At 45.4% G+C, this 24,488-nt stretch overlaps 2 protein-coding genes across 7 annotated transcripts in view; one reads left to right on the top strand and one right to left on the bottom strand.

Moving 5' to 3' along the window:
- Tmem8b (transmembrane protein 8B) overlaps positions 1 to 24,488 on the bottom strand; it is a 96,344-nt gene that overhangs the window by 64,242 nt on the left and 7,614 nt on the right. For 3 of the 6 annotated variants that reach the window (XM_040286032.2, XM_021726980.3, XM_040286033.2), the window contains 10 exons: positions 19,509 to 19,642; positions 18,918 to 19,186; positions 17,975 to 18,300; positions 16,701 to 16,794; positions 16,387 to 16,510; positions 16,171 to 16,313; positions 15,819 to 15,997; positions 10,529 to 10,675; positions 10,247 to 10,363; positions 7,630 to 9,991 (listed from right to left, as the gene is read on the bottom strand). In XM_040286032.2, the coding sequence (XP_040141966.1) occupies positions 9,374 to 9,991; positions 10,247 to 10,363; positions 10,529 to 10,675; positions 15,819 to 15,997; positions 16,171 to 16,313; positions 16,387 to 16,510; positions 16,701 to 16,794; positions 17,975 to 18,253 (1,701 nt within the window). In that variant the 5' untranslated portion in view covers positions 18,254 to 18,300; positions 18,918 to 19,186; positions 19,509 to 19,642 and the 3' untranslated portion in view covers positions 7,630 to 9,373. Of the gene's footprint in view, positions 1 to 7,629; positions 9,996 to 10,246; positions 10,364 to 10,528; positions 10,676 to 15,818; positions 15,998 to 16,170; positions 16,314 to 16,386; positions 16,511 to 16,700; positions 16,795 to 17,974; positions 18,301 to 18,917; positions 19,187 to 19,508; positions 19,643 to 24,488 lie in introns of those variants that run through there. The other 3 variants (XM_005326262.5, XM_078047808.1, XM_040286031.2) reach the window with 3 other exon arrangements.
- On the top strand, positions 3,857 to 7,516 carry LOC144377306 (olfactory receptor 13C7-like). Its single transcript, XM_078047812.1, has one exon. The coding sequence runs from the start codon at positions 4,250 to 4,252 to the stop codon at positions 5,219 to 5,221; it is 972 nt and encodes a 323-aa protein (XP_077903938.1). The 5' UTR covers positions 3,857 to 4,249; the 3' UTR covers positions 5,222 to 7,516.

Genomic DNA, 24,488 nt, shown 5'->3' with positions numbered 1-24,488 from the left:
TTTTATATTACATTGCCATGTCCCCTGATGCCTCAGAACCAAGTATCTCAGGACCCTGAGATCCAGACTTACCCACACTTTGTCCAGAGACAAAAAGAGATCCCTTCTGCCTTCCAAAATTTCCTGTGAGAATACAAGAACATGCAGGTGCAGTCATACATGACTCCAATCCCAGAGACTTCCGAAGCAGGAGGACAGCCTCAGCAACTTAAGCAGATCCTGTCTCAAAATTTTAAGAAATGGAATGGACTGGGAAGGTCACTCTGATTCCCTGGGTTCAAGTCCTAGTCCAGAAAGAAGAACAAACGAATGAAGGAACAAAGGAATAAAGGGAGATTGCCCATGCCTGTGCTCTCCTAGTGTCTCTCCTGTGCACACTCAATCCAGCAAGGCACTCCAAAGATAGCAAAATGGACCTGAGTTTCTAAAGCCCAGGCCCCTGAGTTGCCTAACCTGAAATTTTGTTATAGTTGGACAGTTTGAACTTTAAATTGGGCAGGGACTACCAGGTCCCTGGGAGCAAGAGATAAGCAGGATGTCTGTGTGTCAGGGGACTAGGTCTCTAGTCCTTGGGGCCCCTGAGCCTGGCCCACCCCAGCCTAGTGAACCTGCTGGTAATGAATTCAGCACTTTTTCCATGGCTCTCTCGAACCTCAGAGCAGTTAACCTGGCTCCAGCTCTCTGCACACAATTCTGTCACAAGCCAGTGAGTAGGACAAAAAGCTTTTTGAAATATCTCAAAGTCAGAATATTTGCTTGGAGAAGGAGACATAATAATAATAATAATAATAATAATAATAATAATAATAATAATAATATTATCATCATCCACCACTGGCTCCACATTGACCTCAGGCCAGACACCGCAGTAAGAGCTCTACTTAAGCTCACTGATCCCCAGCTGATAACTCGCCCAATAAGGAAATACCACTACCTCCTGTTACAGGTAAGGAACATGGGTGGAGAACCTGTTAGCAAATGACAAGGTCTGGACACCCAGTCAGTTTGAATTCAAGCCCATGCTAACTCCTCTGCCATTCAACATGACTTGGTGATCCAGGAACCCCAGATCCAGGCATTTCAAAAGCTGAACCTGAAGCTTCCTGTTTGTAATGCCCCTTCCTCTATTTTAAGATATCTGTGAAGCCTAAAATAAGCATTAAGTGGGTAAAGTTAGGTTTACCAGCCAATGAGAATCATGTGATATCACCTTACAAAGGAACCTTAGTCTCTTTGACCACAGAGTTGAAGGATTCTAGAAAGATTCAGAAAAAAATGTTTGCAAGACTATAGAGTCCATAGGTCACATAATTGACCTACTCATTTCTAAGGAAGAGGAGCTCGATTAAGTCAGAAGCTAGAACAAAGACCAAGAATCTAACTTGGGCCCCACATTCCCACTCCAGGGCTCCTTCCATGCATCACCCAATACAAAGAGGTTATAAAATTGTGAAGTGAAACTAGACCATTACTTTCAGAGCCACTCAGTGTTCTGTTGCTCTCTGAATCTGATTCAGAGACATGACAGAGTGTGTGACATTGGCAGAGAGATGCTAGAATAGCATTTTGAATGTGCTGAGAAAAAATATCACCCAAACAAAGAGGGGTTGCTCAGTAATAGCTATGGCTTCCTTCATTCTGAATGTACATTACAAATACTCAGGGTTAGTGTGTTGTGGACACATGTGAAGTGTGTCACTTCTATGTCAGAGCATTTCACTGTTGGTGGAAGATATTCCAGGTGTCATTCCCTGGCCACATAACTGTAAAGCCCACATTGTAGAGCCTCCATCCACCAGGGACTGTGTGGACAGGCCCCTGAAACCCACAGTGGACATGCAGCATGAGAAGGCAAGAAACCTCTTCATGTTAATTCATAAACATTATGCATCTCTGGGGGCTGGGGCTGTAGCTCAGTGGAGGAGCACTTGCCTAGAATGTGTGAAGCACTGGGTTAGATCCTTAGCACTGCATAAAAATGAAAAAACAAAGGCATGCTGTCAATCTACAACCACAAAAATAATTTTTTTTAATTATACATCTTTGCATTACTGCGGCAAAACCAAGCCAATCCTTAATGGTTCTCCCACAAGTTGCATCCTTTGCCCATGTAATAATCAAAGCTGTTGCTCATCTGAAAAGCATCACATTTTATATACACAAACTCCTTCTATATGGCTGTTTCTACTAGACAGGAATGTGCTATGACCTGACCCTTAAGTTGCTAGGAAACCCACCTTGCTCCTAATCTAGTGCTCCAGAAACAAAGACTGTCCCTCCAGGTAAAACTGGACCCCAAAGCATTCCTTCCAAATGTTTGTATTTATCTTTTGGGGTGTGATGGATAAAGAAGGGGGTTGATCTCAAGGTGAGACACTGGGATCAAGATTTTTTGAATAATGGTAGCATTAGAGCTCAATAAATGGTCACTTGCATTAGAATGGCAACCACTGATACTCCTGGGTACAGGGCATTTGGAGGGTGACAGTGATAAACCAAACATAGCACTTTCTCTCCAATTGTTCAATATTCAACAATCTAGTCAGACAGAGGGAATCAGCAATCTTGCCACAATTCAAGGCACAATGAAATTAATCTGTGCTAAAACTGGACTCCATCAACTGATGGGATGGTCAGTTCTTCCCTGTGCCATCAGAGGGGGTAGCACACAAACACACAGTATGAACTCAGCCTGGAAGAATAAGTAGACAACAAAGGACAGTCCAGCAGCCTTTGTCCCAGCAATAGCACTAGTTTGACCAGGTTGGAACAGGTGTTCATGAGGTGTGGTGTGGAAGTGAGACAGGAGGGCAGGCCTAGAGCCTGGTGCCAGAAGCCCCAAATCCCTGCACCTCTCCTTCTGGGTCTTTGAACAGAGGCCAGGGTGAGGAGAGAGAAGCACACCCAGTGGTTTCAACTATCCCCTGTCTGAAAACATGTATCAGAATTTGAAATGAACATAGGTCATGCTGTATGCACACATGGAGCAGAAACATCACCCTCCCAGGACTTCTTACCAGATTTCAGGTTTGACAGTGATCTTTACACCCTAGACTCATGAACAATGTCAGAGGTCTAAAGCCAGGGAAGGAATGGATGGTTGCTGAGATCCAGAGAATGAGTACATGAGTGTAAGCTCCAGGAAGGCAGAAGACTGTGTCAGGCGTACTCTCAGTACCAGGCACAGGCACCAGCTTGTAGTAGCCACCTGACCCCTAAAACAGCTCTCGTGTGCTGACAACACTATTGGGCTTTGGGGACATGAGAGCTCCCTCCTGTGAATTTTAACACTGTCCTATTCCAAGAAGGCCTTGAGACCAGCTTGGCACAGCAATGGAGGCTGCTGGGAACAAACCTCAGTCTCCTTCCTGCCTTTCTAAAGCTAGTCAACAACTGGCCACGCCAAGGCCAGATGAGCTCCAGGTGCGCCTACTTGACTGGCATCCCTGCCAATCTCACTTATCCCAAAAAGCAACTAGGAAGCCCACTAGTGAGTCTCTTGGTTCTCCTGACTAGGGCTAAATCCTGTGACCAGCAATTCTATTGTACCTCTATATCTACTTCTATTGGGGTACAAATGTTCATGTGTGCTCTTTTGAAAAAGCAATGAATGATTTCTGATTCCTTAAGGAGAAATGACCATAATTCAGAATTACACACCAAAGTGTTCCATCCCCAAGGCCCAGAGGGACACTGGGTAAGATCAGCCATCATACATCTGCTTCCCAGAATGTCACCTCAGTCAAGGAAGTGAGGATACAACAGAGACAGTGTGGAATCTTTTTGTTTTCTTATTTTTCTTACTGGTATAGCCCCAGCACCTGAAACAATACCTACCACAGGGTATGAATGAATCACTGAATGAAAGAATCTGAAATACAGTGGGCATTATTAGGCATAGGAAGTCATCATTTGAATGGTAGGAACTCTTTTTTAAAAAAAAAGAAAACATGTCACATATATTTCGTATTCTACTGTCCCCTCTGAAATCCCCTGGGAAGAACAGCCAAGAGTCTAGAGAGCCAGCATGTTGCAATTCCCCTCAAAGTCCATAGAACAGCAGAGCTGGGAGGGCCAGATGCAGGCCTGAAGGCTTGTCTCTCCTTTTATCTCCTTGATAAAACTCGGTTCCAGAGAGGGAGGCTGATACACTGCAAGTCACATATCCAGCAGTATCCTTGGTCCCCACACCAGCAAGAGCTTCGTTCTAAAAGCTGTGTGGTCCAAATGAAAGAGCAAAGAGGATGAGATGGAGGAGACACACCAGACAGCCGTGATGGACTATGTCCTGCTGGGGCTCCATGGGCATCATGACCTAGAGATGGTCCTGTTTGTGCTTTGCCTGGGCATCTACTGCATGAATCTGCTGGGGAACTCCCTCCTCATGGTGCTGATCATGCTGGACCCCCACCTGCACAACCCCATGTACTTCTTTCTCAGCAACCTCTCCCTCATAGACATCTGTGGCACCTCCTCCTTCACACCTCTCATGCTCACCAACTTCCTACAAACCAGAAGTACCATCTCCTTCCCAGCCTGTGTGCTACAGATATTCTTGACCCTTGCTTTGCGTGCTACAGAGTGCCTTCTCCTGGCTGCAATGACCTATGACCGTTATGTGGCTATCTGCCACCCACTCAGGTACACAGAGCTCATGACTGGACAGATGTGCTGGCAGATGGCAGCGCTGAGCTGGGGGACAGGCTTTGTCAACTCATTGCTACAGTCCATCCTGATCTGGCGCCTCCCCTTCTGTGGCCACAATGTCATCAACCACTTCTTCTGTGAGATCTTAGCAGTGCTGAAACTCGCCTGTGGGGACATCTCCCTTAATGCCCTGGTATTGATGGTGGCTACAACCATCCTGACAGTGACCCCTCTCTTGCTCATCTGTCTCTCCTACATTTTCATCCTGGCTGCCATCTTTCGGGTTCCCTCTGCTTCAGGCCGGCGCAAAGCCTTCTCTACCTGCTCTGCACACCTTACAGTGGTGGTGATATTTTATGGGACCATCTACTTTATGTACCTCAAGCCTAAGGCAAAGAATCCCAATGTGGATAAGATTACCACACTGTCTTATGCAGTCATGACACCTTCACTGAACCCCATCATCTACAGCCTAAGAAATGCAGAGGTGAAAGCAGCTGTCACTTCTCTGCTTGGGGGAGTTCTGCGCACCAGGAAATTAGCCAACTTTTACCGTTGCCCTCTGTCAGGATAAACTAACCTATCTTGTGATAATGGCCTCATATTTCAGTGGCTTAAAATCAATCAATTTCTCATTTATGCCCAAGGTCCATAAGGACTTAGTTGGGGTTCTGCTCTGAATCCTTATCTTCTCCTTTCTGGTACCCATAATGACAAAGCAGTTACCATCTGTAACATGGCTAGGCATCACAACAAAAGGAGAAGAGAAGGTAACAAAGCCTGAACTACTTCCTCTCACATTCCTTTGATCAACACCAGGCTCATGGCCACATCTAACATCAAGGACAGGAGATTCACATGGAGAATATGTGTGATAGGATAAGAGGACTGAGAGGTTTGTGAGTACCCAATGACCATATGCTATGCTGCAGATCCTATCCAAGTGCTCGTAGAGATTTGGTTTCCTTTTCCTTCATGGTGTTTCCTTCACAGGATGCTGCCTGATCAATCATCTCAAGAAAGCCCAGCTTAGCTCACTCATAGCTCTCCACTGGGTCATCCAAACTAGATTGGAAATGTGCTTCTTGGGATTTCCTTCCCTTATGGGTTTTCTGTGTTTGCCCATAAGAGATATGCACATAGGGTGGAAGGCAAAGGTGAACAGCACCAGGCCTTGGGGGACATTGTGTTACCAGTGCACTGGCTCTCCTAGTTCTGGCCATGTTTCCTCCTTCAGCTGTCCTCAGTCTGGGCCAGGTTCAGCTCCATGGCAAAAGGTGCCAGCTACTCCCTCAAGTCACCTATGTCAATGAACTTGAAGGCACTGAGAGCCAGACACTGGTCATCCTGGGTTCTCCATTGCCCTTCCTCTCCCTCTTTCACACTCAATTTTCCTTTTGACTGCCAGCCAGGAAGCCTGGAGCAGCTTTATGCCCAACACCTAATGCAGAGGTACCAGTTGTCATTGGTTTCTCCAGCTGCTCCCATGACTGTGTCCATCTAGTCTCTGAATGAAATTTCTTACATCTCTCATAGTGGTTTTGCCATTTAATGTGAAATCACTCTTGTGATCAACAATTTTTCGTGGTTCCCCATCACCACAGCATTAAGTTCAAATTCTTTTGCTTAGTCTTCAAGTTCCCCAGAATCTGGCTACATCTGCTTCTTTGGCCTGATTTCCTCTCCCCCTCCACACAGGCTGGCCCCTTACTACATCCTCTGTGCTTTCTCCACCTCCAGGTCTTTGCTCCTGCTGTTCTCAGTCATACTGGGATGAGATTTCAAAGCCAGCTCAGACACCATCTCTTTCATGCATTCTTCTCTGATGCACTTTGAGACTGTTCTCTTTACATCCTATGGCACCTTTCCCTTGGTACTTCATCCTTTCTTTTGTACAATTTCACCACCATTTTAGTTTCCTCAGGACTGGAAGTCAGCATATCTTACCAATTTCTATAGCCCTCAGGGCTTTCCCAGGAGCAGTTTTTCTGAACTAAATGTTCACCCAGCAGCTCACCATTGGGGCTTGAGCTCTGTGGTGCTGAATATGCTACAGGCAGTTGCCAGTGGTCAGGAATTAAGAGTGTGGCTGTGTAAAGATATGTGAAATGAGCACTAACACAGCTGACCACAGCCCCATCCTTATAGAAGGCAGGGCTGGTCTGGTTCTTGGCCTGTCACCAATAAGACAAGCTAGGGGAGAGACAAGGGCTCTAGGCCTGGTTTGAGTGCTATACCCAGCCTGGTTTGAGTGCTAATCCCCTCCCCCCAAGAACCTATAGGCACCTCAAACTCAAAATGTCCAAAATTGAATCATTTTCAACCTCAAGTGGTGGGACCATCTCAGTGGCACCACCACCCCAAGTAAGAAACATAGTGGTTATCCTAGACTTTCTCTCACACCTCATCACCTACATGTTAATCAGTTATTAAGTCCTGCACCATCTATCTCCTAAGAGCTCTTAAAGTGGTCCCCTCCTTTCTACTGATGCCATATAAAGAAGTTTTTATTATTTCTCTCTCAAATAGTGCAACAGGTGTATAACTGCACTCTCATCTTCCAAACTCTCCCTAAAACCTGTCCCCTGCACCAGCCAGTTCCTCATTTCCTATTGAGCAAAGACCAGAACCCACCTACCTGTCCAACTACATCACTGGCTGCATTCCAACAGCACCCCACTACACGCACGCACATATGCACATAGGCATACACAAACAAACATGGCCCATACACACTGCACTCTTCAGTTTTCTGATTAAATATCTTTCCTTCCTGCTTGTGTCTCACCCTCAGTCTCCCCCCACATCCCAATACTCCACGGCCTTTGACTAGCATATATTGGATACACGTCACACACTAGCCTAGGGAATATGCTTTGTTCTAAGTTTTTTTACTGAAAGGGAACCAGATGGAATGATAGGAATCTCGTGGAAGGGATATAACATGGACTTGGCGACCTCAGAGAACACTCTCCCAACATCTTGGCATTATAGAAATTCATTTAATCCTCATTCAAGCCCCTCATTTCCAGAAGCCCCTTCCAACCCATCCTAGCAGAGTGAGGTGTGTCCTACCTCGGTTGCCTACTCCAGTGTCTTCTGGATTCCACTAACTCTATCCTGAATCCCAGCTAATTGGGTTCAAGCATCCTAGTAACATGGCTCTATCCAAATGAGTGTTGAAATAAAATAAAATTTCTGATGTAAAAACAGACACCAAGGTCATATATCTTCATTCTCACAATTCATTTGGCCACATCATTCTCTACTAAGTAACTCCAAGGAAGAGATGCAATTGTAGGAGGAGAGGATAAAGGGAGATTTTCCTGGCATTTGAGGATCAAAAGCTTAGTCCCTAAAGGGAACAGAAAAAAACTTAAGGCACAGATAAAAGATTTGGGAGAAAACATGACAAGTAACAATAAGGCTTCCCCCATGCTCTCCTTAAGATTAACAAATGGAGGAAGAGAAAGGAAGAGGAAATGAAGTGATATCACTGCCACAAAAAGATCCCAAAGGGAGGGGCCCTGAGCCAAGCCCCTGGGTGGGTCTGCAGGATTTAAAAGAGCAATTTATGCCTTGTTTGTCAAGTAAAACTCAGAAAACCACAGTAGAAATGGCTTCATGGTGTCCACATAGCAAAGGCCTTAGACAATCTTGTAGGTCTTTGCTTATGGCACAGACCTTCAAACCAGAAGGGTTATATAGATAGGAACAAGATCTCTCTCTCATCCAGATGACTTATCTGGAATGCTAACTGGGAACCAAATGAGATGATGGAAGTCTCAGTGGATGGATGAGGCCATTCTCTCTGGAGGCCAGAGAGAATGCTCCTTTCAACATCAATATCTTGGCATTTTGTAAAACCCTCAGAACTCAGCTATGACCCTGATGGAAATTATTAAATCCCAATTAACAAAAAATTGTTTCTGGTACTCAGAAAAAAAATGGAGGCTCAAAATAGAAGTGACATTCTTGTGATATTTCTTGCACAGCTGAACTTTGTACCTGTCACTTAATTTCCTGGCACCTCAGCTTCCTTCCTATGAGTGTGGGCTTATCATGAAGGAGGTCTGTCTCATTGATTCAAGCATCTCAGCATACACAAACACATGCATGCTTATATGTAACCACACACACACACACACACACACACACACACACACACACACACACACACACCTCTCAGTTACTATAGTCTAGGTCCCACAGGAATTGAAAAGTAGGCACCAGGAACTGTTTAGAAATGAACACAGGGACCAGATGAGAGGGATGCAGGAGTGTACATGATAGGGCAGAAGCCTCAGACAGTAGGCTCCCAGCAGCTCCTGTAGGCTGGGGTCCTATCACCCCTTCTATTACCTCAGGGACCTTCTCCTCCTCTTCTCCCCACTCCCTGAGCCCAGGGGGAAAAGGCAGCACAGAACCAGCACATACTTCATTGGAGACACTCCAGATCCCACCTGCATCAATTCAGGACGCCAGCCAACCAGCCCCAGTTCCAGTTATGTCTGTCCTACAATCCTCCCTTTCCAGCACAGCACAGGCCCACATGCTGCTTCTGGGAAGGAAGCCTGAGGCCAGAGTTGCTGAGACTCTGGAAAAATCTTAAGATTCAGTTTCCCCAAGATGGACTCCATTTCCTCTGGAACAATGCCACATTCCTAACAGAGCAGTGTCTCCCTAGGAAGTAATTTTATATGTCTATATAGGAGGGCTCCATATCCTAGGGGCTGCCCCTAGGAGGGACTCCTTGGTCCTGAGGGGGCTCTTTGCCCTGCATAGCTCCAGTCCTTAAGAAGGACTTCATGGTTGCAGAAGAACTCCAAGCCCTCAGGAAGTTCCCCTTGTCCTTGGAAGGGCTCCAGGTCCCTGGAAGAGTTTGATGTCCTTGAGAAATGCTCCATGTCCTCAAGAAATACAACCATCTCTTGGTACCAGGAGGGCTCCACATTCCCAGGAAAATCCTTAGGAAGGGTTCATAACCCCAGGGGCCTGGCCCAAAGCCCCACTCAGCTGGCACAGATGCTGCTGACAGTGGTCCCTCCTGAGCCCACAAGGCCCAGCTCCTCCTGCTCATTGATGCACAGTTGGTATCCACAGCCCCTGGCTCGGGCTCCAGACGGGACCCGGTGGTCAGTCTTGGCACGAGGAGGCAGTAAGAAACCCACGCTGCCAGCGATAAGCATATGCCAAATGCTATGAATGTAGAAGTAGTTGTCCCGGGTCTCCACAAAAGCGTACAGGAGGACAGCACTGCCTGCAATAAGGCTGCCTGGGCACAAGTAGAAAAGCCAGCGGCGCCACGTGGGTGGGTAGCAGTGCCGGCGGCGGACGCTGCGTACTGTCTAGGGGAGGCAGAGAAATGGGGGCTCAGAAATGTAAAGCCCTGGGACCCAAGCCAAAGCCAGTCATGCTCAGGCTTCCCATGAGCCCTAGCTGTGACCTAAAGGCACCTGCCAAGACTACAGTGTACACTATGAACAGCAGGTAGTAACAAGAATCCATGCCCACCTTAAACTGAGAGCAGATGGCCAGGACCCTACATCCAAGTCTTCCTCCCTTGCCTCCCAACACACACAGCCCTCCTAGCCCTTACCCAGGCTGTGGCCAAGATTCCCAGAGCGAAGAGACTGGGTCCAAGCAGGTTCCAGAGTCCATGTCGGTCAAGCTGCAGAGCCATGGACAGCAGCATAGCCCCCAGTAAATACAGCACCTAAGGAAAGAGGACTCCAGGGCTGGGCTAATGCCAAGTGACAGAACTCTAGGGACTGGGCCTGAATGGACAGAGGTACTTGGAAAATCCCCCAGGGAGAAGGCAGGAGTGGGTTTCAAGTAGATTTTGGCTATGGTCGTCCCCCAGGGCCCAATCCAGACTGACCTGCTTTACCACGGGCTGTAACCGAGCCATGGCAATGACAGTGACCCACACAGACATTAGGGAGCCCAGGAAATCACAGAACTGTAGCACATCGTAGTCCATGATGCAGAAAACCACAATGCCTGGCTGGTCACAGGCATGATAGAACTGGAGGAAGAAATGACAGGTGTTAAAGGAACTTGGGGCCAAGATCTAGGTCTAGATCTTGAAAGAGGCCACACAGGGGTGGTATACTGCAATAAGTCAGAGAAGCAGAGGTGAGAGGCCACAGGTGAGAAGAACCAGGAAATGCCCAACTCCCCACTCCTGAGAAGAATGTGGTAAGGAGGCCAGGTCTGCCTCATAAGCCATAATCATCTGGAAGTTTTGACCTTGGTCCTCGCCTTCTAAATCTTTTTACTTCTGGAATATGCTGTGAAGCGTGCCAGGCCAGGAATAGGGGAGCACACATCTCTCAAGATGAGGTCAATCCCTTCCCTCTCTCTTCATGCTCATCATAGGTTCCATCAATAATCGCCATCCCTGGCCCATGCTTTGGGTCTAGCTCTGGCCTCTTTGAAAGCCTAGACCCGCCAATTCCCTTAAATGTTCCAGTTTCTCCTGATAGATTGATCGGATTATGCAATGAGCTTCACTTTCAGGATTTGCACACACTGGCTTTCTTCATCCCTTCCCATCCAGTGCCAAAGGGAGCACACAGTAGGCAAAAAGGCAGTCATCAAGGCCATGGAGAACAACATGCTGCTTCACACCACAAGGAACAATATGGGGAAGGTACAGTATCCACTTCTCATACACTGAGGAGAATTAATGTTTGACTATGCCTGAGATTTGTTTATTTTTCAGATTCTTCTCTTACACATGCTGATTAATTGTTGATTGATTTTGTTCTTAAACAAATCAACATTTTTATCTTTTTCTATTTTAGCTATAAAACACTGATTATTCTCCACTTCTAAGACCAGATTGTAAGCACTACAGCCACCAAATTACCCAAACTATTTCACATTTTAGTGTTTTTTTTCAAACATCTTTTTATATTTCAGGCTTAACTAAACATTTGCTTCATATACATGACTTTCAAGTATATAGAAAGGAATGTCCCAGAGTGTCTGGAAGAAGAACTTGTAATGAATCATTTGATCAAAAATAAAGGAAGATACAGATCAGCAGTGTTGAATTAACTAAATAGTGACTTTCTCTAGGAATTTCTGTGCACTGAAAAAAAAGACTCAGGGGAATGCATATATTGTCTCTGGAGTAGAGATGTTTTAGAGAAATCATCTCACTGATATTCTGTGAATAGAAGTCTCCAAATACAATAAAAAGTCGTAGTGATTGTTTCAGGTTGTGGAAAATCCACAGGAGTAGAGTTAAATTAAATTGCCATGTGAGGGAATTGTTTCATTGAAATGTGTGGGTTTATTTTTAGATTGGTATTTTTTTGTCAACAGCAATAAAAAGTGGTAGAAATGACACAGAAAAACAGGAATTTAAAATTTTCCATTACAAACTGGATTCTATTAAAATAATTCTAATCCAAATTAATGACTTTCTCAGATTTGGTTACTATATATGAGGACATTTGTATATTTTATTTCTTAATTGGTACAGTTATACATAATAGTGGGATTCACTGTGACATATTTATACATGTACATAACATAATTTGGTCAATCTAATTCCTCTTCCACTCCTCTCCCCCTTTTATGTTGGTCTCCCATCTATTTTCAAGAGTTTCATGCCCCCATCCCACCTTCTTTCCTTTGTTCTCTCTAGTGTCCAAATCAACCCTTGATCTTATAAGTCAAACTTATTTTATTTAACATAATGTTCTATCTTAAGTAAATTTGGGAAAATTATCCTAAATTCTTTTTTCTATACAATTTAACATTTTTATAATATAGTTCATCTAATGCTCCAAAACAGAGTACCCAGGTATCATACATACCATGCATACATTGGGATACTTACACTCAGCATATACTGTAACTTAACTGTCACTCTCATTTTTTTGTTTCCTAAATTCTTTTTCTCTTGGAAACACTTTTGGGATTTTGCTAAGAGCCAATGAGAATTACATGTGGCAGGTCAAGGAACTGAAGAGGTAATGAGAGGGTAGGCTTGCTGCTAGGATGTCAGCAATCAGCAAGGAAGGCTGCACAGCCCATGATGTGGGCTCTAACTGGGCCTTTTGGGATCTGATTATAAGTAGCACTGTGAAGGATCTGTGGCTTGCACCGAAGGGGTGAGCATTGCACAACTGCAGTGTTCTTCCTGGTTTGGTTTGGTATATCATTTAAGAACTGGAGAAGGGATGTGGTGCAGTGATACAGTACTCGCCTAGCATGTATGAAGTCCTGGGTTCAATCCCCAGCACTGAAAAAAAATTTTTTTTTAATTATCACACTGGGGCTGTAGATTAGTGGCAGAGTACTTGCTTAGCATGCCTGAGGCATTGGGTTCTATCCTCAGCACCATATAAAAATAAATAAATAAATAAAATAAAGGCATTCTATCCATCTACAATTACAAATTTTAAAAAATTATCACAAGAATGTGGGGAGAACTACTAATCTAAGGTCATGAGTTTATATATGCCAGGATATCAGAAGAACAGAAGTCAGATTAGAAATTTATGAATAACTTCACTGTCCAGGATATCAGAAGAGCAATATATCTCAGTAATTATTCGTAAGGGACCTGGAGTCAGGCTGAATGAGAATCTAGGCTCTACCATTCACCTTCTCTCAGACAAAGTATAAAACTTTCCTTCATCTACAAAAAGTTAAAATTAAAAAAGAATAAAAAGACTTACCTATTATATAGTTCTACTGTAAGGATTAAATTAGCAGAGTGTGACACAACACATATTCAGTACATATATGTCTTATTGCTGTTATTATCTGAACTGTTTGGCTACATACAAAATCAACAGCAAGCTGTGGCCTGTTTTTCCCCCCATATTTCATATCTGTAAACGTTTGAATTATAAACCTGCTCTCTGCTTCTGTGCCCTGGTTAGGAACCCATGTAACAATCCCAGGAGTATAGTATCCTAGATTTTAAGACAAGGAACCTGATTGTCATCTACTGCCCTGGTACTGTCAACTGCAACATGACCAATGCCTTCTCAAATAAACACAGCTGCAGAATGAAACAAGTCTAGACTCCTGAAAGAATGGGAAAGGAGAGACTATAGGGAACCTTCCCTGAAAACTGGATGACCAGGACCTCTCATTTTGGCCCATGTAATAAAAGAACAGGAGTCAGAGAAAGACTCCAGCCAACACCTAAAGCCAGAAGTTCTTCCTTACTCTCTTGCTTCTTGCCTGGTTTGAGAAAGTGGGAGCTCTCTCTCTCAGCACTCCTACTAGGGAAAAGAAGGTCTTTTGTTCTCAAGTCAACATGTCATTGAATCCAGAAAAGGAAAGGTCAGCCAGCCTATAACACTCTGGAGCCAATGCCCAGGATGCTTGTGCCAAGTCCAGGGGACTGAATATGCTCTCCCCACACACTCCACGCTCCTGACACACTGAAGCACTCATACCAGTTGTGAATCACATTCCACCTGCATGAAGCCAAGAGTGGGCTGGTGGAACAGCTGTTGCTACAGGATTTGGTGAGCAACAGTATGGAGGGCATCTGGCAATGAGAAAGGGAGACAGTGTCTAATATAAAAATAGAGTGAGCCACTATCAGAGCAGGCCTGAAAAGGGAGCCAACCAAGAAAAACTGGGCTATGTTCTTTTCATGCAGCTTAAAGGGTCAAGGTCTGTCTGTGCAGCATGGTTGTAGCCCACACTTCCTCAACCAGGGACCAGCATTGAGGGTCAGGTGGTAGGACCCTCAGTTTCAGCATATTGGACCTTTACTTTCTCCCATATGACAAGTAGGTTTTTGTAATGTGGTCATATGTCTGATCTAGTAATGCTGGAAACAAAGGAGGCACCAATGATTTCTGTGGTATCCTTGTTGCCAAGACATGAGGACAGTCTGAATCCCTCCAAGATTCCTGAGGTATTCATACTCAGGACCAAGTATCTGAGATCCAGGTACTCTATGTCACAAGATGCCAAGAACAGATGAGATGACAAGATCCCTAGATGTAGAATCTTGGTGGGGCAGAAAGTTTCCTTGGGGGAAAATCACATTAGTAGATTCACTTCTCTACATTCCCTAATAGTACCTGAAATTTTTGTTTGTGATACGAACTTTTATGGTTAAGAGAAGTAGAAAAATTCAGGGGAGGAATCATGGAGATTTCATTATTGAGAATGGAGGGACTCCAAACTACAAATCTTTCTAGGTATGGTGGCATACATCTATAGCCCTTTACTACTCAAAAGGCTGAGGTGGGAGGATCACTTGAGCTCAGGAGTTCCAGACAAGCCTGGGTAACATTGTGAGACCCCATCTCAAAACAACAACAACAAAATTCTACAAATCTATATCAAAATGCACTCCTTTGAGCTGGGATTTTAGATCACATTGCCATATCCCACGATATCTCAGGACCAAGTATCTGAGACCCAGGCTTTCCTACCCATTGTCCAATAGAGAGATCTCCTCTGCCTTCCAAAAGTTCCTATGAGAAGTCAAGAAGCCCATGGTGACTGAATGGGAGACACATCTTCATGCCCTACAGATGAACATGCTAAAGATAATAGAAATTCCCCCAGGATGATTGAGAACATGAGCACAAAGGAGCTAAAGCTCATAACAAGAAAGAACATGAGGGGCTGGGGTTGTGGCTCAGTGGTAGAGCACTTGCCTCACACCATACAACCCTGAGTACAATCCTCAGCATCACATAAAAATAAATAAATAAAAAATAAAGATATTGTTTCCATCTACAACTAAAAAATTTTTTTAAAAAAGAAAGAAAGAACATGATGGTGAAGACTCAATGCAGAGATATGGGTAAAAGCATATATTTCCTGTCCCCACCCAGAGGAGATCAGAGTGAAGATATAGACATACTTCTGTATTGTCTCCTGGCCAGTGTGCTAAATAGAGTTGTCCTTGGCCCTCCAGAAGGACAGAGTATGGGGCAGCTAGAGTCTCACCCTGTTGTATTCAGTTGCAAACAAACAGCTTTGTTCATTTTTACCCCAAGATCTTTACCAAAACTATCACTTTCAATGCATGCCATGGGAAGTTGGAATACTACTGTAAAAGCCATCCTAAAGGTATGCATCCCCCAGCCTGTAGAGAACATGATAGAAATGCAGACCCTCATGTATCCCTATGGACAAGAACATGGTAAAGAGACAGATGCATCACATACCGTTGAGAAGAACATGGTGAAGGTGTAGACGGCAGCTTCTAGCACATACCGGCTCCGAATGGCCAGGACCACAGGTGGCAAAAACATGAGGTTGCTCAGGCAGAGTAGGAGCGTGGACAGCAGCTGGAATCCATAGGTGAGTGCATCGGCACTGTCAGTACAGCCCCAGCCCCGCCACCCTGTAGGTAGGGAGGGCACAGGGTAGAGAACAGGAGGTAGCCACAAGTTCAGCAGATACTTCTGCTGGCCCCCAGAGTCCTAAGCCCATGTTGGGGCAAAGCATTTCCCCACTCCAAGCCACCTCCCAGGGTCAGGAAGGCCAGCATGCCCACTCCCTTGCCAGCATGCTCACCAGCCTTGCACTCGCAGGCTGCATATAGGTAATTGTGTGTACGCAACAGCTTGCACTGGCCGTAGGGTCCACAATCATCCACACACGGGGACAGGAAAGTGCGCAGCCGCACTTCAGCAGTTGCGTTGTGACACCGCACAAACCTGTACACACAATGACTGTTACCTGGAGCCAGAGTCTTCCCCACTCCACCCCCATCCACGTTGCACTGCTCACCGAGACCCTACACCACACAAGGAGCGGAGAGTCAAGAACCAGGTCCCTGTCTGTGGAAATGGGATACGTAGCCTGGCCACTCTGGAGGTGGCACTGACTGAGAGGAGGAAGCCAGCCAGGGACTCTGAAGAGGGAAGGGAGAGGGAAGAAGGAAGAAGCATGAGAGACAGGGAGGAGGAGCAGTCAGCCTGGGGTCAGGATCCAGGAGACTTCTACCCACCTATACCCACTGCCCAGAGACCCTGTCCTTCTTCCACACCATCTCCCACCAAGCCCAGACATCAGCCTCCTCTCCTTCCTACTCCTCACCCCACCTTTGGAACAGGTCACTGCAGCATCCCCCAGGCTCAAAGGCACCTCATGAGTCAGGCATCCGAACACTGTCACATTTTCTTGGCGCACAGAGCTCTGTAGGAACAGGTATTGAGATGAGGTTGTCAGATTCTTCAGGTGGATCCACCACCTCCCACCAGACTCCTACACCAGCCACCCTTCCAGACCTCACTGGACCTCACTTAATCTAAGGCAAGGTTTGCCTGCCACTTTGATGAGACTACCTCAGATCATTTATTTCAGAGACAGGATGACCAGTAGAAGTATGACCAGAGAAGAAGTGGCAGATAAAGAGAGATCTGAATACTAGGGGCCCAAGGCACCAAGGCTGTTTCAACTTTGGGGAATCTAAAGGGAAACATCAGAGGGCTGTTCAAATACAATAGGGATATAGTGAACACATCTCACCAAGATCAGATGTCAGTAACAGGGAACACTGTTCAGACAGAGAAGGGCATTGAACTGAGTACTTTCTGCTCACTCTATAAACTAAAACTGTGCTTAAAAAGTAGTTTATTAATTTAATTTTATTTATTTATTTTGATGTCAGGGACTGAACTCAGGGGCACTCAACCACTGAGCCATATCCCTAGCCCTATTTTGTATTTTATTTAGAGACAGGGTATCACTGAGTTGCTTCGTACCTTGCTTTTGCTGAGGCTAGCTTTGAACTCAAGATTCTCCTGCCTCAGCCTCCCAAGCCTCTGGGATTGCAGGCATGTGCCATTGTGCCTAGCACTTCTATTAATTTTTTTAAAAGGACAGGGATAGATTTACTAGCTATGACTTCTGGGCAAGACAAAGATCAAAAAAAAAAAATCTTGCAGGCAGACTTTGACGGAATGTTAGAAACATCACTGGCAAAAGAAGCTACCCAAACAAGGACTGCCTGAGCCCCTCTTTACAGAAGATATGCAAGAAAAAATGAACAATTACCACTGGAGAGGCCCTCTGCATAGGCAGTCAGCCTACAAAAATAGAAACTCAGACCACTCTGAGTTGCCCTGGCTGACCCAGCCTGTTCTCAGCATGGTCAATATGCAGAGCATGCTTTCTGACCAAAACTGGACTGAGACAAGTTCTCTTAAAATGGGAGCATGGTCTTATTGGATAGGTGGAAGTGACCCATTCAATAGCTTAGGTGGAAGCAGTATGGACTGGCTTTTTGGAGGAAGCAAGGCCCTCCACACCGCTGACACCTTCCCCCCCTTCAACTCCCCCACAGGACAACCACTCCATTCTACACAAAGAGTACCGCATTGAGCTGGAGCTCTAAGCTGAGGACACCTCCACTGTCCAGAACTGGCAATAGCCTCAGGGCAAACACAGCTGGGCGCTCAGGTGGAAGAGCCACACTGGGTCCAAAGAAGATGTAGAAGTGGACGGAGAAGGTGTCCAGCTCATTGCGCAGAGTCGGGCGCACTGGCCAGCAGTGCTCAGGTGGAGATGTGGCCTCAGGCCCCTCTGCAGGAGTCCTCAGGGATGGTGGCTCTGGAGGAAGTGGTTGGTTGCCCAGTGATTGAGGCATGTTCATAGCAGCTCCAGGGACCAGGGCACGGGACAGACTGGGCTGTGGGCACTCTGTAAAGCAGAAGAACCAGAGCTGACACCTGTAGCCCTCACAGCCCTACAGCCACACCACAAACCAGAACTGAGCCAGACAGGAATTATCAAAGGATATGAGGGGTAAGAACTAGAATATGATATCTCTTGGGAGTGTAGGGCATCCAGCTTGCAGGTCAGGGTCCAGGTTTTCCCAGTGGACACAGCTAATATAACATCATGTTGAAGGAATCAAGATCATCTGTCCCTCCCCTAAGGGCAGTGAAACACTGTTGAAACAGGTAACTAAGTATGACAGACGATCTCACTGAATTGCATGGACTTTGGCAATGATAGTATCCCCAGAAGTCCTAGTTGTTCCTGCCTACCCCAGGAAATTGAAAGAGGTTTAAATCAAGAAAAATAATGAAGAGTCATCAGCTATCTCAAGTCAGGTGCAAAACAATGATCTCAATGCCATTAATGATTTGGAGGCCCAAATTGTGGGGGCTTCAGGGAATGTGAAGAAACCTGGGTGGGATGGGGGAGATTGTAGAGATATGGCAGAGGGTCACTGAACACAGCAATCCAGATCATTTCCCAGTCATGGATGTTTGTACAGGCTGAGTGACTGGGGTACATGTGAGGGTTCTGACCTTGTAGCCACACACATAGCTGGAAGCGGATGGTCCTGCCAGGGCCCCGATATGATGTCTCCACACGCACGTAGACCCAGTGCCCCCAGGGGGGCAGTGCCAGCTCCAGCTGGCATACTGAGGTACCTCCACAGGCCACGGAGCTTGAGTTGTGCAAGGGTGGGGCCTTGGGACGTAGGCGCAGTGTCAGAGGGCAGGCAGACACCCCTCGGCCCCCCACACACACCAGCTGCGCTGAAACCCTGTAAGTAAAGCTGGGCACAAAGACCCTGGGCAGAGGAGAGGTTGGGGGCAAGAAAGGACAGTGAGGTGAGAGGACACCAGAAGGAGGGAAACATGAGGAAGAAGGGAACGGGAGGGGATAGGAAACACAGGAGCATAGGTGGCCTTTTCAAGTCTTGTCCTCTATGCTAGAAAAGAGGAGGCAGGAATCCAACCCACCCTGGGGGTTCTGGGTCACCCAGCCATCTAGTTTAGCCAGAGGATGAACAGGATCAGGCAGGTGGCTGAGAAACCAAAACAACCCTGCCATCTGCTTAAGATCCAACAAGGAAGTGAAAGGGGGCCCAGTATAGAGAGTATCTGACTTACTTGTACAGGGCTGAGCGATTGTGTGGAAAAAGGGTTTGCTCTGAGGGTCGGCCAGGAACCAGTACAGCCACGTCCAGCAAACGCCGAACAATCAGCTGCGGTTGAAGGAGATACTGACACTCATCCTGGAGACCCTGAGACAGAAGCAAGGGTGGCAGGAGCAGGAGAGACAGCAGGGGTGCTAGTAAACCAAAGCTAAATAGATTAGAGAGAACCCTCCCTGCCCATCCCCCTCCCCTGTCCACCTGATCCCAGGGTTCTGACTGTGGTCTTTCTAAGCTCTGGTCCTTCCTACCTGAGCAGTCATTTCTGATCTCCTCTATCCTACCTGGGTCTTCAAAGTCTGCTGTGATCCTCAGCACTGACAGATTTGGGGACTTAAGCCCAAACCCACCCAATAATCAGGCCCTTGTGCTTCTCCCAACCCAACCCTCTCTCTTGAGCATTCCTAGGATGCTGTAATTTCAAACCACCCCATTCCCTGACCAGAACACTGGCTCTCTGGGGGTGGGGGTCAGGGGAAGCTCATTCAAGCCTTCCTAGCCAACTCCCACCACTACCACCACCACCATCTGAATCATTCACTGCTTGTATGTCCCACCTTGTTCCCTCCCTTGTCCAGTTTCTGCTTCGATATTCCCAGTGAGGGTTACTCATCACCTCTCAGGCAACCTCCAGACTTTTTGTAACTTGAATACAAGAACCTTTGTTTTATTTTGTTTTTGTTCCTTCAGATATAAGGCCAAATGTAGTATACAAAATACATAATAAATGTCTGTTTAATAAATGAATCAATAGGGGGCTGGGGTTGTGGCTCAGCAGCAAAGCGCTTGCCTCGTACATGTGAGGCACTGGGTTCAATCTTCAGCACAACATGAAAATAAATAAACAAAATAAAAATAAATAAATGAATCAATAGTGAAACATACTAGCTTGGGGCAGCTCAAACATTTTTGAAGACAAAACTTATCATCTTTGAATCCCCTTCCCACCTCTTTGCCCTTGAGACCCACAGTTACACCTGTCTCCTCAACCTGAGACTATTTATTCTGACACTGGAGGACAACATCTCCCCCAGCTTATCTTGTCCTGGACAATTTACCTAGCCCATTCTTCTCTACTGCACTGACACCACCCCATTACTGAGCCCCATTACTCCAGTGAACACAGTCCCATTTGTTATGGTTCCTCTTCTCCAGCATTTTCAGATACATAATTCTAAAAACCTAACAGTTAAGGGACAGAGTGGTCTCCTAATTTGTTTCCTATAATCTTCTGGACAAATGGTCTTCTGCTGACCCAAGAAAGTAAGGCCATGACCCACTTACGTGGTTATTCTGACCAGAACATACCTCCAAACCTTGTTCTGAAATAAAATTTCCAGGCCCTGACATTCCATTGAGTTTCATGCCATGGAATAACCCAGTCAAGATACTGACTCCCTGCCAAGTTCCATGAGGTTGGAAGGAAGCCTTGAGAGATGATAGCCAGAAGATCTCACTATCCTCTTCCTGGAACACAGAATGACATCCCCAGTGCCTAGCATGGATCTGGCATACACAGGGTGCTGAAGAAAAACAGCCATCAAGTTGAAATAATAGCTATCAAGTAAGTTAAGTGTCAAAAGAGGGTTCTTCCAAAGAGCTACTGAACCAATCTAGTTGCTTCACAAATTTCCCTCTCTGATATACAAAGCACATGTCTGTCATTTAAGGTGTCACACCCTAAGGATCAGAAATACTCTCAATAAGGCATTTCAGATGCCCCACCTCCTAAGTTGGAAATCACCACAAAAATCTTTCAGTGAGTGAGTCCTGAGGGTGGGGCTCATGCTCAGGAAGTAGCCCATTTCCTTGCTAGACAGTTCAGGGATATAAACACTGCTCCACATTTTGTTTGCTATTTGCTGTGGGCTTCAGTAAGGATCAGATGGCATGACTTCTCTAGTTAAACCGGGCTCCTTCCTTCAACTGTAAAACATGCATGTCCAGCCCCTTCCCTCAATGTGGAATAGAAAACAGAGAAGTTACAGGGCAGAGAAAGGGCCCAGAAGTCAGGTCCTCAAGAACTGACAAGGCAGAAACCATGTAAGAGAATTCAAACTAAATCAACAGACCAAGCCAACATTAACAGCCATGGAAGGAACAGATTCAAAGCAAAGAAGCTCAAGAAACCAGAGAGTCAAAAATTATAAGTAGATGAGAAACAATCTGAAAGATCCTGGTGTGGAAGACAAGGTAGATGGATTCTGGAATGTCTTTGTATGGGTGAGCTGCATTTCTTTAAAAGATGGAAGATGCCCAAAGAAACTTGGCCTTCTCTGTGGAAATAGCCTATTACTGGCCCAGCTCCCTTGCCCACAGTTGTCAGCACCAATCAACAGGAAAGTAAATGATGGCCAGAGAGACTGCAAGGGGCAGAAGCAGAAGCAGGGAGACCATTTAGGAGTTTAACATGGTGACCCAGGAGAAAGCTAAGAGAAGGTACACTAAGAGTGGAAATGGAGAAAAATGGAAATGAAACACTTCAGAAGTTGAAAAAAAATTTTTCTTTATGGATTGGTTATGGAGAAAATAGGAATCAAGACAGTGACATTTACTAAAAAAAAAATAGCTGGAAAAAGAAGAGGCTTGGATTGGAAGAAGTGAAATGGGAATCAAAGAGTTTTTTACCTTTAACTTTGCTTTGATTTGTACATAGTAAGCTTGAAACATTTCTTGGACATCCAATTGCAGATGCCAAATAAGCAGTTGAAAATTGAGTTTGAGATTCAAAGAAATTAGGCCTGGCTGCCTACTCTTAAAAGGCATTAAACTCATAGATGATATTTTAAACAATTGTGCTGGTTACACCAAGCAAGAGAATAAAAAAAATAAAAAGGAGGTGTTCTAGGACCATTTATCGGGTCACTACAGTACATACAGATGAAGCAGAGAAGCAGCCAGGAAAAGAGAAAGAGAGGGAGTCGGAGGTAGTGGGAAGGAGAACAAGGACAGTGCTATAATGTTACGAAGGTCAAGAGGAGAAAGTACTTCAAGAAGGAAAGAGTAATATAAGAAACTAGTTAACAGCTGATTACAAGTTAACTCTGAGGAGAGAAACTAGGAACTGGGAGGAGGAAAAGGGAAGACTTACTTTTCACTGTACGTCTTTTGTACCATTTGAATGTTATACCAGGTGCATATATTACCTATTTGAAATATATAAATACAATAACTTAGAAGGAGGAGGAAAAACAGCAAAGGTACTATTAGTAGACTTGAACCACTTCAGGTGAGATTGAGTCCTACGTAGTCCTAGTTAGTGGATCGAACAGGTTCTTTTCCTTCTTTGCTTTCTTTTTGGTTGTTTTCTTTATTTCACCTTTTATTTAGTTTCAAATTTTAGACCCAGAAGAGGAAGGCTTTGAGGAGAACCTATACCCATCCATGTAGGAGAACTTTCTCCTTATGAAGTATCCTTATGAGTCATTTGGGTTCCAGCTGAAATCTACAAGCTAAAGGCCAGCCTCTCCAGGCAGGCTGGCAACTAGGCACTATAGAACGAACACATTCTTCAAGATAGGAAAGGCAAGGAGATTGGGAACAGAGGGACAAGACAGAAGTGGTTGATACGAAAAAGGCAACAAGGGAAGGAGGAGAAATGAAGTCAGTTTGGGATATAAGAGTTTGAGAAGGTGGTAGGAGGGCAAAAAAAATTGCCAAGGCTCCACCATGGATCAGACAATGTGCTGGATACTAGTAATAAATAATGCAGATATGGGCTCTAGCAGAATGTGGGACTGGAGCTCAGAAGAGCAGCCTATACCAGATAAGTTACTTCCCTCTTATAACCTTTCCAGGCTCCTCAACAGTCTCAGGATACAGTTCAAACTTCTAGGCCCTTCAAGAGATGACTTCCATTAACCCCTCCACCTTCCTCACCCAACCTAACACCCGGCCCACACTGAACTACTCCAGTTCTCCCTTCTGAACTTTGGCATATGTTACTCCCATTATATGGAATGCCTTCCCTCCTCATCCTTAGGCCTTACTTCCTCTAACATTTGCCAAATATCACTTCCAACAAACTCTCAAACTGAATTAGCCACTTCTCCTTTGTCCTCTTAAAACACTTCCTGTATCTCACCAAAATATATCTTATTTACCCCAGTGTTCCCAGCACCCAACATAAGGCCTAGTACAAGCAGGTGCAAAAGGACTAAGGAATAAAGGCTATCTGAGCTTATCCCCAGAGTTGAGGAAGATCCTAGAAACAACACTGCCTTTTCCATTGTTGGAACTCTTTAGCTCTCACCTAAGTCTATTCCTGATTCCCCATAACTTCCTGTGTTTGATGAGTCTCACAGGAAGTCAGAACAACCATGGTACAAGGACTACACAAGTAGAGAGGATGGAGGAATGTTCTGGGCATAAACCCATGGGTTTGAGTGTGGAAAACTAGCCATGGTATGAAGAGCTTGGAGGTGTGTATAAGAGTTCAGATGGCAATCAAATTCTTAGAAGGATCACACACAACTAATCTCTAGAGCAGGACTGGCTAAAGAGTTACATCTTCTTAGTGTCTAAACTTTTTGCCACCTCATGAGCAAGAGCTGTGCCCTTTCCCCCTAGTCACATTGCAGCCTGGGAGCCCTGCTGGCTGAGGCTCCAGCTACAGTAGCAAGGACTTGTTCTAAATAGAAGTAAATAAGCATGGCAGACCTGGTTCTTTTCTTATTACCCAGCTCCCTTTAATCTGAGCACTTTGAATCATGCTTTAGGTTTAGAGCAGCCTTTCTCTGTACTACTATCTCTGATTCCCCATTTTCCCAATTTGGCAGCCATAAGAAACCCTGTCCACTTCTACTCAGGCCACAGCTGCCATAATCCCAGCCCAAGACTAAGCCCCAGGATCCTCTGCTCATTTAGGAAGATTATGGATAATTAGAGAAGGGATTGAAGAGTCTCCCCATCAGTTCTCAAAAAGCAAGTCAAGGAT

Source organism: Ictidomys tridecemlineatus, chromosome 4, assembly GCF_052094955.1.
Source record: "Ictidomys tridecemlineatus isolate mIctTri1 chromosome 4, mIctTri1.hap1, whole genome shotgun sequence".
In the NCBI taxonomy this organism is placed as follows: Eukaryota; Metazoa; Chordata; class Mammalia; order Rodentia; family Sciuridae; genus Ictidomys; species Ictidomys tridecemlineatus.
This window is presented reverse-complemented; position numbering and strand designations above follow the sequence as displayed.